Source organism: Symsagittifera roscoffensis, chromosome 1 (genome assembly GCF_963678635.1).
Source record: "Symsagittifera roscoffensis chromosome 1, txSymRosc1.1, whole genome shotgun sequence".
Taxonomy (NCBI): domain Eukaryota; kingdom Metazoa; phylum Xenacoelomorpha; order Acoela; family Convolutidae; genus Symsagittifera; species Symsagittifera roscoffensis.
Window position 1 is genome coordinate 30,039,027 of NC_087062.1, and position 16,642 is coordinate 30,055,668.

At 34.2% G+C, this 16,642-nt stretch overlaps 2 protein-coding genes across 8 annotated transcripts in view; one reads left to right on the forward strand and one right to left on the reverse strand.

The window, feature by feature from the left end:
• The window catches only part of LOC134842476 (tyrosine-protein kinase HTK16-like), a 123,606-nt gene extending 120,491 nt beyond the window's left edge, over positions 1-3,115 (forward strand). For all 3 annotated transcript variants that reach the window (XM_063858841.1, XM_063858849.1, XM_063858858.1), the window contains 4 exons: positions 1,459-1,648; positions 1,901-2,041; positions 2,416-2,528; positions 2,859-3,115. In XM_063858841.1, the coding sequence (XP_063714911.1) occupies positions 1,459-1,648; positions 1,901-2,041; positions 2,416-2,528; positions 2,859-2,982 (568 nt within the window). In that variant the 3' untranslated portion in view covers positions 2,983-3,115. The remainder of the gene's footprint in view (positions 1-1,458; positions 1,649-1,900; positions 2,042-2,415; positions 2,529-2,858) is intronic.
• LOC134842445 (guanine nucleotide exchange factor VAV3-like) overlaps positions 1-16,642 on the reverse strand; it is a 593,770-nt gene that overhangs the window by 438,891 nt on the left and 138,237 nt on the right. The gene's annotated exons all lie outside the window — the stretch shown is intronic.

Here is a 16,642-nt window from a genome sequence, read left to right on the forward strand (position 1 = left end):
AAGTTTGTTGTGGCTGTTCTACTGAATACTTTTTAGGTTCCTTCATTTTATAATACTTTTCCAAAAAGATGTTATAGCGATTTCTGTATAGGGTTGTATCAATATTCGTTTTGGTAAATCTAGATGTTTTTGTAAATATACCTCTCAAATTTCAATGTCGAATTATTGAGAAGAATCGAGTAATCTGGTATAACCAACAATTTTTCAACTGCCGTTAGTTCAAAAAATTGATTTCTTTGGGGAAGGCCTGGAAACCGTAGATATGTGCGTTTCAGAGTCTGAAACGCACATAAACTCTTGTAACTTGATGATATGCGCTTCAGCCAAAGTCAAATTTAGCTGGAAATAAAAAGCCGCATTTGTTTTTGTGTTGATCTGTTGTTAGGCTGTTTTTAATTTCGAATCTTTTCTGAAGCGTGAATAGGGATCACCAGAATCGTTGGTTGTTAGACCTGCTTATGAAGTAACTTCAATTAATATTTACTAAAACAACATTGATAATCCACAATAAGCTGAAATTCAATGCATTCGAGTTTTTTCTATTGGTTTGTACTATTCCCACGTGTTGCCTTCAAAAAACTATTTTTTGTTTCACCGCAATGCACAATTAAGTTTCAAAAATGCGAGAAATAAGACTACTCGTAATAAAAGACAACTCTACACTGTAAAGAAAGCGACAATGATGAATCCTCTATATAAATTACCGACATGTTGAATAGTCAAAAACATTTTTCTATATATGGCATGCGGCGTATATGTGTAGGAAATTTAAAGATAAGTTTTGAAACTATTTCAAGTCGTATGCTAAGAACACTGTAAGCACCACTGAAAACACCATGATACGACATCTCTGGAATAGGAATGGGATACACTTTAGATTTGGAATGGGTTAATTGAAGAAAGTAATGGATTTCACTCTAATTATTGAAAAGGCGCCAATATTAGCTAACTTTGAGGGAGAGCGCGCCAAAAAAATGCTTTTCGAACCGGTTTTTTCCAAATTTTCCAAACTTTTTACCCGTTTTTTTTTTTTCAAAAACTTTGCCTGCGGCGCAGAAAATTTGGCCAAAACAGCGTCTTTTTACTGCTTTAGGAGAGCTCAAAAAATCAATTTGGTCGACCTAGAAAAAAAGGTCGTTAAAATTTTTGAAAAACCTCAAAAACATTTTGCAAAAAAAAATTGAAAAAATTTTTGAAATTTTTTCAAATTTAAAAAAAAAAAATTCGTTTTTCTAGTCATTTTTTTAAAAACTGTTTTCCAATTGACCTATTTAAATATGATTCTCAAATATGCCTATATTCTTTTTTTTCGTTCAGATTTTTTATCACAACATGCAGAAAAAAATTAGTAAAAAAAAACTTTTTTTTTGTAATTTTTAAAGACTGTGGTCGGAACATTCTGTGCTACTTGCACAGTAACCGGCTATCCTTGTTTATTGTGTGGCTTTGTGTGTCTAGAACTGTTCCAGTGGAGATGCTGATGAACTATGGCCTGCAAGTGGCCAGTGGTATGGCCTATCTGGAGAGGAGGAGTTTCGTGCACCGAGACCTTGCAGCCAGGAATGTCCTCTTAGCCACAGACAGACATGCTAGAATTAGTGATTTCGGAATGTCAAGGATGCTCTCATTCAACAAGGACTACTATAGGGTACGGATGAATAAACATGAATTTCATAAACTTTGCTACCTTCCTTCTCTTCCCTTCCCAAACCTCCCTACCCCCCACACACGCGCTCACCCACGCACATACACACAGACACACGCAACACACAAACATCCTTTCTACGAATGATTTGGCGTTAAACAAGGTTAATTCTGACTCCAAATAGCTTCAAAATATATAGCTATTTACTTCACTGGATAGTGCTAGGGGGCTTCATGTTTCTTTGTTTGTCTGTAGGCGAATGACGGGGGTCACTGGCCTGTGAGGTGGTATGCGCCCCAGTGCATCTACTTCTTCACCTTCACCTCCAAGTCGGACGTGTGGAGCTACGGGGTCACTCTGTGGGAGATATTCAGCTACGGTCTGAGGCCTTACGGGGTAAGGGGAGGACAGGGCAGGGTAACATAGAACAAAAGACCATTCCCATGAAATAAACAATTGATTGAGATTACTAATTCTTACTAGATTGTTTGATAATCAGCGATTAATATTTGAAGATACAAATGTTAATTGAATAATCCTTCTTACAGGATCTTTCTTGGTATCATTTTTTATAGAACACTTAAACGAAAGTCAGTACCTAAACTTCTCCAGACAACCCGCACTTCCTACTGCTTTCTATTAAGCCTAAGCGTCTCTCTCACACAAAAAGTTATATATTATAAAATCATCAGGCATTTGTGAGTTTACCCAATTAGTTCATATACTTACTCTATCTTGTCTATTTTGTGCAATGTATGAATGTGTTTCAGAACATGCGCAGCAGCGAGATCCTGGACATGATTGACAGGGGGGCTCGTCTGAAGTGTCCCCCCAACTGTCCTCCCGAAATGTACTCACTCATGCTTCGATGCTGGGAGTACGAGTGAGTATTCGTCACAAAAACAAACTCTAATTATTAACTTAGTCTGGGTATTTTCTATCGAAGTTGTGACCTTCTTTTGTCTTTTTCAACTTGCGACGCGAAGTCTCTCCTTAATGATGAAAATAATAAATTGTAGTATAAATGGTATTTTATATGAAAAAAAGCAAACAAAGTTATTGACTGACAAAAGATAGGGAAGACGGTATTAGATCCAAAATGTCTGTTTTCAAGCGCCTCAAAAACCTTCTGAATCTAATTGCCAGCCATACTCTGATTCCTCTATTCGTACTGAATGCAATGAATAAATTCGTACTGAATTAATTGTTTCAGAGAAGCAGATCGACCCACTTTCGAGGAAATCTACCAGGTGGTTGAGATCTACTTCCGAGCTCAGGCCTCCAAGAGTCGAGATGTCTACACTGGTTCTGGTGCCACGACATCAGGCCAGAACTAGTATCTCAAATAGAACTAATTCTTATAAGGTGCCAAATGAGAAAGAGCATACTACACTCAGTGCAGCTGCAATATATCTACATCAATTTTAAATTTTCAACACTTTAAATTATAGCAATAAAATTTCATTTGTAATTTCAATCCATTTCAATAACTTGAATAAATACGCGTAATAAAACTCAAGAAATTTCTTTTGCAGTTAACAGAAGCGGGCCATTTGTTTCTTCAGGTGAATGGGTATTTTTCAAGAAAAAAAAAGAATTATAAAAAATGTCAGACTCCAAAAAGATCGAATAGAATCAAAACAAATTGCGCTATCAAAAAGGTTGGTAAATAATTAGCATTTTGGGCCAGAAGAGTTTGTTTGAACAAAGTTTTCTTATTCAGAAAAAAGATCAATATTCATTTCTCGTAAGGATTTTGCGTTCGAATGTGCTTTTTTGTCAAAATCGATACCAGAAAGTCGTACTAGCTCGAGTAATATATAGATTGACTTTTTAAAAATAGTTATCCATACTGTATACATCAGTAAAAAAATATTTAAAAATTATTTTTTGTGTCAAGAAAAAAGTCTCAATGGTTTTGCTCTTCAATGGACTGCATTAAGTGACCAAACATATTGCAATTATTTTGCATCATTTCAAATGGTAATAGATTGAAGCTTGGTTTCGTTCCCTCTTCCCCCTTAAAACTATTACAACAATTTATAAAAAAAAGTACTTAATTGTTTGCACAACCATGCAGTTAGTTTTATTGTTTGAGTTAGAGTTTTTCTCGAACTCAACGGTTGTTTTTATATCAGAAACCGTTTTTTTCCTCTGCATAACGAGGCCAAACTGTGCATTATGTGCATTGTAAGCGGATTCCGCAACAAGGACGCTCCCTTTGTTTTTCTTTTGTTCTTTACTTTCCTTTGATCGTTCCGACAAAATTTTAACATGTTTTAAGACTTGTCTCTGGAATCCAGGATTATGCAGACACAAAATTGTGCGCCTATCCAGTGCACAGTTTGGCTTCGTAATGTACAAAATCAGATACAATTGTTCTATTATTGTTAAACCCTGGCGAACGTTTTGAAGCAGTGAAATAATACAAAACAACGTTTTTCAGTGAACAGATATAAAAGCACGCTTTATTTGCCAAGTTTTTCAACTTGATTTCTAGCTAGCTCAATTTCACCTCCTAACACTAAAGCTGCTAGAATACCCGCTGCGCTGTCGGAATCGATGAAATCTTGTCCAAAAATAGAGCTAACACTTGAAAAACAAAGAAGCGGCAAAATGCTTTTTGATATAGGAAAGCATGAAAAAATCATTTTGAATACTTAATCTCAGAAGTTAGGGGATCCTAAAAGTTGAGATTAAGTTGTCTTGACAACTTTTTGAAGAACATAATTTTTAAATCATTCTTCTTCTTTAAGATTAAGTTGAGATTAAGTTGTCTTGACAACTTTTTGAAGAACATAATTTTTAAATCATTCTTCTTCTTTTCAGTTTTCAATTAGTTTAGTTGCCATGTTTTGTTTCCAACTTTAAGTTTACATCAAAAGTTACAAAGTGGGCACGTTTACAAATGAAAAGTCACAAATGGCTCGAGCAATCAACATTAAGAGATGTTAAGGTCATTAACATCCTCGGAGGAGCCCTTAGTGTTTTCCTTAGGAGTTGCTAGTTCTAGTTTTACGGCGGGTCGAGTAATTTATCCTAGCGCTGTTTTTATCATGCATGAACGCGTTCTGCCTGCAGGCCCGGTGAAAATCTCGATAACCCGTCCAAGTGGCCAGACTCCACGCAGTTTAAAGTCCTCCAGTACAGTCCTCCATTTTTCTTGATACCCTCTAGCTGTGACCATTTTGTGTGCCGGATAAGAGTGGGAGCATATTCCTTCAGGAGTTGGTGCCAGAAGCAATCCATCTTCTCTTTCACTAACTTCCAGGACTTTGAGGACAGCTTAGTTGTTGGTTGGTCGCTGAAGGCCACTGAGGGTGTGTAGACAATCGCTCTGCCAAGAAGGAAATGGTTTGGCGTCAATGGAAGCTCGTCCGCACATCACTGCTGACGTGCGTCAATGGTTGTCCATTCAAAAGTCCTTCGGTTTAGGCAACGATCGTGATGAAAAGATCTCGAGAGAGGTGTGCAGACCCACGATTTAGAAAAAAAAACTAGTTGAATCATCTGAAGGCGTATCCACCACATACCACCAAAGTGAGGAGCAGAGGGCGGGTTCATCTTCCAACTGATGTTCTGATCCTGTAATTAGCTTGCTAAATCTCTATAGACTGATAGTGACTCTAAACGTAACTGCTTTCTCTTTGCGATAAAGTGAAAAACATCATGTTGAAATGGATGTTGTAAGTCGTTGTTGTCTTTGTCGTCGGATGCCGTATTATCGCATCGTTCCTGACGACAGCCAGCGTTTCTTATAAAAAAAATCGTAGGTGATATTGCTCAAAAAGGTCTCAGTAGTAATAGATTTAGGAAAATTAACTTTCAAATGTTTGAATGATTTTAATATCGACCTTTTTTATCTGTGATGATTTAATAAACTAATAGAACTTTCAATTTGTTTTAAAAGTTTTATTACAATGGACAATACCGTTCAATAGGCATTTTTTTGAGTTTTTTCAGAACCTCAAGTACCTAATTTTCTACTTATGTTAAGATGAGTTATGAACTCTACAGCGTTTTTTTAAATAAGATTGATAATTGGGGTCGACTAAGTCCTAAAGAAAAACAATTGTACGCTAACCAATTTTTTTTCAAACCCTGTAGTGTTTTTCAATGTTTTAACATGAAGCACCAAAATTATGACAAATTATTTACACAAAATCTATCTCTTTATTGAACTGACTATGTTATAACGGACATTGACAAATTAAAACGCCAAAACTCCTCACAAATACCGATAACTGACTATTAATGGAATGCAATGAACATAAATAAAGCAGAAAAAAGGAGTTATCTGGCCTGAAAAAATAACATGTGGTAGGGTTTTCAGATGTGTAGTACTTCTACCGCTGAAATATTTCGGAAATTGGAATGTTACCGGGTGTGTATCACTACTGATTGAGTAGTTCGAAAAATTTTGCAATTGAGAAAAACTTCACTCCTTGCCATTTTAACCATCGGAAACCAAGGGGACTTCAAATCAGTATGTCGCCATGAAAATATGTGTCGAATCATGCTTCTTCTTTTAGTTTTCAATTATTTTAGTTGCCATGTTTTGTTTCCAACTTTATATTTCAATCAAAAAATACAAAGGCCCACGTTTACAAATGAAAAGTCACGAATGGCTCGAGCAATCAAGATTAAGAAAAGTTAAGGCCATTAACAAAGCGTTATACAACCCTTTTCTACCAGGACTATGTGATATATTGGTCTCGGCGCTTGAAGACGGAGCAAATAGCATAGGTAAATCAGAATTGCGAAAGAGTTGTTTGTTTCTGAGATTCGGAAACGTACAAATGAATGGCAATGAAAATCATCGTTAATTTTTGAAAATACTAAACTTCGACATTTGGAGGTTAATATAATAGTTAACTATATTTTACTCTCAAATTTTTGTGTACAATGTTAAGATAAACTTCCTCTGAACGTCTTTTTTTGTTCCGACAGATTATATGAGCTCGAGTGGTTTTTTTTCTCGAGGCAGATTTTGACCTTATTAACAAGGAATTTTGACGGAATTAATTTATATCAGCCGAAAAGTATTGTTGTCCTCAGCTCAAATTTAAGCAATACTTTGTCTGTGATTGTTTTTTGCAAGTTATGAAAGTGTAAAAATTGCAAATATTTTGGGCCATTTTGGGACAATTTACGCGATATATTTTGCGCAATTAATGCCTGAGCGAGTTTTATTTGGTCTTAGAAATTGATGTTATAGACAGCAACGATCTTGTATTTACAAAGTTTCCAAAGTCAAGTAGTATCAACATGGCTTACAGCAAAAATTTTCCATTTTTTCTTTCTACAAAATGTGGGGCTCAATAAATTAGACGACCAGAAAGTAACGGAATTTAGATGAAAACTTGCGTGCAAGTTGTTTGAAATTTGTTTACAGACTTAAATTCAGTTTCGGTTGAATGAATACTGGTGTTCAACCACAAATCAAGTTATTAATTTCACATTTCTATAACTTATGCATTTCAAAAAATGTCATTTACTTTTTCGGCTTAATGATTTTTAATTAACTTACGATAATAATTTTGATCAGTTTTGTGTAACATGCTCTTTTTATACAACTTGATTCTAACGAATATTGTTAATCCAGTTCTTAATCGTCTGCAATCACAAAAAATTATCGTCTAAATTCCGTTTTACTACGATCGTCTAATTTGATTGTCGTCTATTTTCCAAAGCCCCAAAAATGTAGATTAATTTACCCTCGATATAACAAAAGAAGCTGCCAAACTACATCAACTATTAGGCAATTTTTCTTATATAGATGCGATAACCAACAATTTTTCTGCGCATTTAATGATAATAGATCACGATATAACTGAACGAAAACTTGCAGTCAAGAAACAAAATTTTTTTTGTTTTTTGTAAACAATTATAACATAGAAAAATAAATGCAAAAAAAAACAAAATACAAATTACATTACTAAAAAATTGATAGAATCCATACAATCAAAAAACTTTCAATCCAAGGAGAGCATTTCAGGGCAAATTTTTCTATATGCATTTTTTAAATAAACGACGAACAAGAAAAAAACGAATTCTGTTGAAAAAATATTCGACTAGAGAAAGTGAAACGTTTTTCAAATTCTTCTTGCAAAATCAAGTCATAAAAATAGTTTTGGCTTAATGAAACTCCTTCAGAAGTTCACTGATAACTAATAAATGGAAAGAAATCAAGATCAGCGTTGATATTCCGGTTAAAACTTCCAGGTTTCCTGGGATACATTGTAAAAGTTTTCAGAACCAAACTAACTACGATTACTAGGGATAAAATCACGCTATACCCGTCGATTGTTGATAACATAAATTAATTTTAAGCAATATGAAAACATGAATTTTTGAAAAACTCGAACCAAAATTAAAAACAACTTTGGTCATCACGCAATTAGAAAAATCACGTTAAATATGAAGTTCATACATAACAGTAAATAAACGAAATTTAAATTACAATAAGAGAACGGCGTCCGATAATGAACGAAGAACATCTTTTGTATTGATTTCCCAACCTCGCATATTGAAAACAATATATATTCAAAACAATACATTGAATCGGTTTACAAAAACTTTGCTCAAACCTAGGTATGGTATTATGTTGCTTGAAGTCGAAAATAATGTACTTCACATAAAAATTAAATCAGAAGCGATTAAACTTCAGGCAAGGGAATTCATTTTAGGTTCAAACTTTTTGGTTTTTTCAACAGAAGTTTTTAGTGACATTGCTCCGAATTGAATTGAAAGAAAATATAGAAATGGGATAAATAATTTTAAATTTTATATTTATAAATTTATAAACGTATTTATGAATACATTTATAAACTTAACGACTTATTATAGTTAAGAGATATGAAATGACTCAAGTATTCAAAAACGTTTTTTGTTTTATTTGATTGATGGAACGCTGAGAAATACTAAAATATGTTGAATTGTTCATTCGAAAAAAGCGTTGCATAAAATGCTTAAAAAATGTCTTCGGAAAAAAATAATTTTCTGTTGTTGTACCTATAATTCCTGTACGGCGAGAATTTTTTCTTCAAATACTCACGCATTTTGAAGAAGTTGTTTATTTCTACAGCAAAAGAAATAGCTTTAAAGGACTATTTCTGGATATTCTTAGGATTTAGGAGAGTAATATTATACAGACAGGTAAACAATAAACCGCATGTACAAATCAAACCCACCAAGGATCATGCAAAAAGCTATGCAGCTTATCGAGGCATGACCCTGAAAAAACCTATGACAGAAGTTGCGAGATAGTATCCGACTTGATGATTCAAAAAAATAAATCTAGAAGATCTCCATTATCTTTAAGAAACAATGAAAACAATTTTTTGAAATACCCATTTAGTTGATGCTCAGTTAATTAGTTTAGGTTATCTGGTATCAGCTCGTTTGATTTCAAAAATTTATAACATTTAAGAGACACATTTTTCTATGAACGTTGCATTATTTGTGTTCTAGTTTTCATGCATGATTATTCCAAATTAAAAGTTTCACGGGGAGTTTTACCACGAAGTTGATTAAAAGTTTCTTCGAATGTTTGTCTGAAATATAAGTCAAAAACAGTGTCAATCTCAAACGAATGTAGGATATATGAGGCAAGCTCAAATTTTCTCTTTCACATTTCATTCAACTGGTGATTTTATCCGTTTTTTAACTGATTATTGGAAAAAAAATCAAAGTGGGTGAAATTATCTGGGTTTTGTTTAAAGTTCCCAATAGTCGATGTAAACGTTGTTGTAAATGCATTATACTAACACTTCGGCTTTCCTTTTACCATTATTTATGCTGTAAAAAAATTATTTTTTCTGCATCATCCATAAAATGATTGCCGCCCTGAGGATAACTTTGACTTAATTGGATCGTCTTTTTTCTCAGCGAATTGTTTCGCATTTTATCAATCTTTCTACATCTTGAGCTGCTGCAGTCCTGTTATAAAGAAAGCAAAAAAAACAAAAGAGAAAGTATTGAGCTCAATGTTCTCAAATTTGATTAAATTTAAATAAAGTTGAGAACATTTTTTTTTCAAATTTGGACTCCAAAGTTAAGACTTTAACACGGGTCAGTTCATTTTTACAAAATAAAACAAGCCTAGAGATCGATTGGTGTTACTTTTACATCAAATGACCTTTTATTTTTGCTTGTTTTTGAACCAAACAAATTGACTCGTCAATACAATTGCGCCTCCCGAAACGAAGTCACCTAATGATTTTCGAAATGAAGATAGTTTTCTAATTGAAGATAGAAAGCAAGTAATCGAGATTATCACCAAAAAGTTCTCGGACAAAATCTAGAAAAATTAGTTTTTGGTTTGTAGTCTATAAATCAGTCGCAATCTTCCGGAAATGAGTCACTGCGTTGTCCTAAAATGAGTTGCGGTATAGTTTTTACTTTATGTCGCGACAGCTTGGAAAAACTAGTTGACTTTTAAGCTACACATCATTTCGAACAAAACTCCAAAAAGCGATATTTCAAGAAGAACATTACGGGATTTTAAGAATTAAAATCACATTAAAATTTGAGTTTCAGCCAAGAAAGGAAAAAGCAGCAAGCAGTTTAAATTGGAACTTTAAGTAGCGATATTTTTTAATATCGTAAAACCATGTAGCTGATATATATATAACTATTTGCGGACTTTTTACTATTTTATATATTGGTGGACAAAGTCTAGAAAAAAACTAGTTTTGGTCTTGGTAGTCTAATAATCAGTCGCAATACTAGTAATTTCATTGTCTAAAAATAAACAAAACGTTAATTTGCCTGCAAAAAAAACAGAATTGCGTTTTAAACCTTTTTGGATGGTCTATTATAGCACCCTTTTGGGTCGAAACCTCTAGGTTTATTCTGACGCTGACATCATCAAATCAATGGTAGCAAAATGGAAACAAATGGTTATGTTTTTAAACTTTTGTCTGCTGCTTTAATTTTGTAGCAAACAAACGAATCAGATGTAGTTAAACGGTTAATTTAATAATTGAACAAGCAAAACACCCAGAACGACTTTCGAGACTGCTTGATATCTTCAAAATCTGTTAACACTTAAATCTACTGATGAATCACAGATGAAAAAAATTATTTATTTATTTCATTTCAAAACGAGCATTTAAAAATTGATATTTATCAATTATTTTTTATTAAGCTTTTAGATTGAAAAATTTGCCAAGTGGTGATGCATCAGATTTTTGTGCAAGAAAAAACGTTATAAATGTAATGACTCTTACTACTTAAACGATCAAATGAGACAATTGTATTGTATATTTTTTAGAAAAATAAATCTATTGAACCAAATTTTAATTTGGCATTCAAATTATTTGGATAATTTATATTTAACAATTGAGACAAACGATTAATTTGCTATACATAATTTTTGAAGTCAGTCAGGCAAAAATAAGGATCTCAAAATAGTACAAAAGGGGAACCCTTTGGGTCAGCAGGCGGTCGAATTCCTGAAAAGAAGCATCCAACCCCTCCCCCTTAACTCGCTACTGGTTGTTCTGACCATTGAACATGAGGAAAATACTTCTATTTGGATGTCTTTTATTTTTTTTTGTTTCCCTGGCAGTATCAGGTGGTACGACAATTAATCATCCGAATGGGTCAATTAATAATCATATTAGAGTCTTTTCGGTCGTGATTCGAACGAATTTTTAAAAATTTCTAAAAACTGTCCACGTGTCGAAAAGAAAAATACGCGAGCCAGCGAAGTGAGCGAGCAGTCTTATTATAGAAGTAAAGGCCGGGACTTTTTTCAAGCAAAGAAAAATTTAAATTATGCAGTAAAATTGGTTTTCGAATTTGTTACTGCCTTTTGGAAAAAAGTAAAATTGCCATTTGCAATGCAGTAAAAAACTGGTTTTCGAAGTTTGTTACTGCTATTTACAAAAAACCTTTCAGCACCATATGAAAAATTTTCAGCAAATTTTTGAATGTTTTTTTTTGATTTCCCAGTCATTTTTTTTTTTTGGAAAAACTGTTATCCAATTTGCCTATTTTTGTATGGCTGACGAATATGCCTAAGCTCTAGGCTGTGGTTCCGATCTTTTTTTCATCGCACATCACACAAAAAACAGCGAAGTTTTATCTGTATTTTATACGAGTTTGATTGGAACTTTTTGGGCTACTTGCACATCAAGCGGTTGTCCTATACGACTAACCTATCATAACGGCTAATTTTATACGCTCGGCTAACTTATAAGAAATAAGCTAATTTTGTGCGGATTTTTCCACAAAATACACAAAATTTTGGTCTATTTTTTAATGGTCTGAATAGTGTTCTGGCAGAATTCCGAAAGTCAATTTGGTCGGGCCAAAAAAAATGGTCGACAAAAGTCAAAAATGTTTTGAAAATCCACTCTCGCAAAAAATATTAAATCCATTACTGAGTGGGCAATTACGTTTCAAAACTACGGTCAAAACTCTGTAATAGCTCAAGCTGACGCTCAAAATCTACTTAGGGCTGCGGCAACCTACTAACGGCAAACCTTTTTTTAGTTTAACTTAAATCGACCGAACAATAATTCCTGGATTTATTTTGAAAGTTCGATTCTTGGATATTTTTTGATGTTACTTCTTGAAATGATGATGCCCGGAGGAGATATCGCTCGACAGGTCGAAAGACCTCCTGGTGGTCTCCCAAATTGGTGCGACATCGGCAGATAATTGATCTGAAGATTGATTGTAAAATGTCAGTTTCATAATAAATCAATATGATTATCATGTTCGTTTTCGTCTTAATTTCAGGAAACAAACTGTCAAGCTAAGTCTCAAAAAGGAGATAAAGACAGAGAGAGAGAGAGAGAGAGAGAGAGAGATGGGACGAACTGAATTTAAAAGGGCAAGCTTGATAATTTAAAGGGTAGGCTGACAAAACGAAGGGTGAAGACGTTTAAAGTTCAAATCAGCTAGCGAATAGTTTCATTCGATATCTTATATTTGGTTTCGTGGTATCCTCCATTGGTGCGAATGACTTGCTTATATAATTTTTGACATGCGTTTCTGTAATAATGGTTTTAAAGATTTTAGTAAAGTAGAAATCAAGGTTCGCATTCTATTTGTGGTATCGTTGTTTGACATCTTTTCAACTATTCCCGCCCCCTTTTGCAAAAGGGGGAGAATCGTTACTAGGTACAAAGTTCGCATATGCTTAACCGTTGAATTTTTTGTTATAGGGGTGACAACCCGTTACTAGGTACCAAAGGGGGGAAATAGCTGAAGGGATCCGATGTATATTGTTAATTAGCAGCGGCCACAGTGTTTCTGCTCTGTGAGATGTTCGGCTTAGGGGTGCTTTTAATCATGCGGAAGAACTCCTTTCTGAAGAAGCGGCTGCCGAGGATGTAGAGGAAAAAGTTCACACACTGGTTCATCAGTCCAGTCCACTCCGCCAGGTAGAACAGCAGAACAGTCCACTTTTCCCACTTGGGGTCATCTGCAGAAATGCGGGGCTGGGTCTGAAAGTAGACTAAAAATTATCCGAGTTTTTTTAAATGTTTTTTATTGATTATGGTGGAAACCCTTTGTGATACTGCAAAAACTTAGAAGAATCGATCAAAATGCAATTTTACAATAAACTACGTTCGGATAGTTCATTTATTTTTCGAAAAAAAGGATGTTGGATTTTTGGTTTTTCCTCTAACTTCGTTTTGAAAACCCTCCCTTTCAAAGATCCTAGATTTTTACGATACAATTGCTTGCTTAAAAGGGAATATTTTTTCATTCTCAGTCCTAGCCTGCTTGATTATCTTGGTTAAGGTTCTGAGCGGAGAATTGTTGAATGATTTTAAAGCAAAAGCACGATTCTTGTTAGTTCTCGTAACAACACGCAGATATTATTGTTGTTCTTTTGAAGAAAGTTACGGGAATATCTTTTGCAAGGAGTGTTTTTTCTCGAGACCAATTTCAAACTTTTTTACTAGTCTTTTTTGACGCTTTTTATGTCGCAACTTTCAAAAAATGAGGAACATTTATGGTGCGGGTGGTTTTTTTTTTCATTCAGGATCAATTTCAAAAAACTCGAGGGATCGCTCCCTAGATCTGCATGTGCCCAGCCGGGTGTGCATGCCACTATAGTATTTTGCCACAATTCTGTCTTATTTGCGGTTTATATGTTTTACATGTGGCGAAATATTCCGCACTACAAAACCGTGCTAAATTGAATTGAGGCAACAAATTAATAGGGAGCTAGGCGAATAAGGCGACAGGACATTAATGCGAAAAAATATTTAGACGACAAAAAGGTATTAGCATCCAAAATTACTACAATTACTGGCAATGCCATCCCAATAAATTTTTACAGATTAAGAACCATCCAAAATGTCGTTTACTAATAATTTTCGACCTCGGTTTTTGGAAGGAAAAAACTTAAACTCAATTTTGAACAGGTTAATAAAAAATAATGGTTGATGCGTGTTAAATTGTTAAAATTTACGTTTTGGTATTTCTCAGAAAGGTAAAATAATCATTTGAGCTTTGTATTTCTCAGAGCTGCTCAACTGCTGAAAGTCGAGCAAGTGCAGTTTTGCGATTGAAATTCCGGGGTCGAGAAGCAGTTTTAAGTCAAGCACAAAGTCGAAACGTATCCAATTTCGGTCGAGAAGTTCGAAATATAGGTCGAGAAAGTCAAAACGTATCTATGAGGGCTCCAATAAACAAATTTTCAAATGTTTTAAAAAATGTCCGCCGAGAAAGTCGAAACTTATCAAATTTTGGCGTCGAGAAAGTGGAAACATATCTGAACTGGGTCGAACAAAGTTGAACACTTTTTTCTTGGGTGGAGAAACTCAAAACATACCAAAATTTGTTCGAGAAAGTCGAAACATGCCGAAAATAGTTCGAGAAAGTCAAAACATACCCCGAGGCATACCGAATTTTGGTCAAAAATTTTGAGACATAAATCGAGCATCTCGTCCCGGGTAAGACAACCAATTCGCGTTATCAATTTCTCAGAAATGTACTTTGTCGTCTAAATGTCTTATCAAAAATGGTTGTCGCCTTTACGCCGTCGCCCAGTTGCCGGTCACCAGCCAAATGGTCTTATTAGCTCCTTACAGGAAACAATCTTTCACGCTTAAAATTTGATATAATCAGCCCGAAATTCATAGTTGTGTCAAAATACAATTTACCAGAAACTATTTGAAAGCAAACTAAAGGCAGTCAGATCATTCAGATTTCTGCCCTGATGCGGGACGTCTTGTTATGTCATCCTAAAAGTATTGTTGTCATTAGCTCTATTTTAAAAAGCTTTTTCACTATTGATAAGTTTTCGTAAAGCTATTTCGGTTTAAGGATTGCCAATTTCGGATAATTAACGCGCGATATATTTTGCGCTATTAACGGATAAGCCGAGTGTTAATCCGTCTTAGAACTCGATCCAAATTGAACTGAGGCATAATATGTGGTCTAGTTAATACTTTGCCATATGCGAAATATATTGTCCAAAAATATAACAAAATTTTCTTTTTTTTTGAAAATACTTGGAGCATTGTTTTCATACTGAACACCACTGCATAGACGTTAAAAGGTAGTCGGAGTACTCAAGGCGTCATCCTGATACCATCAGTCTTGTTTCATTTTGGGTTGATAAGAAAACTAACGTTGAAACGCAATTTCACATTGAAGATCGAAAAACAAATTCAACCTGCATTTTTTGTTCAATGAGATGTTTCAGAAGATCAGAACCTGCATTTTTTTCAGAAACCTAATTTCTTTCATTACATGGTCGAAGGTTTGAAAAAAATTGCAGTACATTTTGACGGCATGAGATGAAAAAAAAATCAGCACGAAAAAGCTATTTTATTTGATTTCACCTGGGTGAAGATGATGAAGAGACTGATGGAGCTGAGAAATGTGAGCAAGAGGTAGGTGCAGGACACCAGCAGCAGTCCCTTCGTGATCGATCTCTCTTGAGACCTACTGCCACCGCCACCGCCACTGCCACTAGGAGGCTTCCTGTAGAACAGTTCCACCGTATTCAACTTCCTAATTTAGCTCCTAGGGCGAAAGGTGCTATACTTACACTTAGAAGGGAAAATATTGACCCTTTCGAAAAAATTTTCATGTAATTTTTTGTCCTCTTATTGATTTGGGAAAGATCATCGCAACGTCAAACAATCATAAGTGAGCAAAGAAAGACAAGAAAAGTTGTCGGCTGTACAATTAGCACAAAATTTTCCAGCCAAGGTCATTTTGCCAAAAAAAAATTCGACAAGCTCTGGAAATGAAATGAATACATCATTAATAAAAAAAACAAGTAGCACAGAATTTTCCGACCATAGTCTTAAGAAAACTACGGTTTAGAAAGTTTTTTTTTCAAATCATAGTAGTTTTTTCTACTTGGTGTGATAACAGAAACATGACTAGAAAAATTAAAAAAAATTTTGAATTGTGGTTCGCAAATCGTAAATCGAATTGGATGGATTTTCAGACTCACTAAACTCATTTTTTTTGCTAACAAGGCAAAAAAAACATACTTTTTAGAACAAATAATTGAAATATGTTATTCTCAATTTTTTTATAACAAAACACACGTGCCAGATGACATAGAATTCAATAAAATGATCCACATAAATCAGATTTTAAGCTCGATAATATGCTATGAAATCTTATAATTTTATATTTTGTTCTTTTTATTTGGTCTATTTTAAGCTACAGTACGCTATGGATGTATAATTAAAAATGATAGGCAATGAATAAATGCAATAAAAACTCGAAACTAATGAAACTTGAATAAAAAAATTCAATTTAAATCAATTTAAACCCGTTTTAATCCCCTCGAAAATAAATACAAATTAAAACTGGAAGACTGGGATTTAAGACCAATTTAAATCAATTTTAAATCGATCCAAATGAATCTTTATCTTTTTTATTTAATCTTTGTACTTTTTTTTAAACTGAAATCGATGTAAGTGTGATCAACGTACTTTTTTCATACTCAAATCGATCCTAATCCATTTTTGTCAGTGCGGGTCGTAATAGTACGTTCCTTCT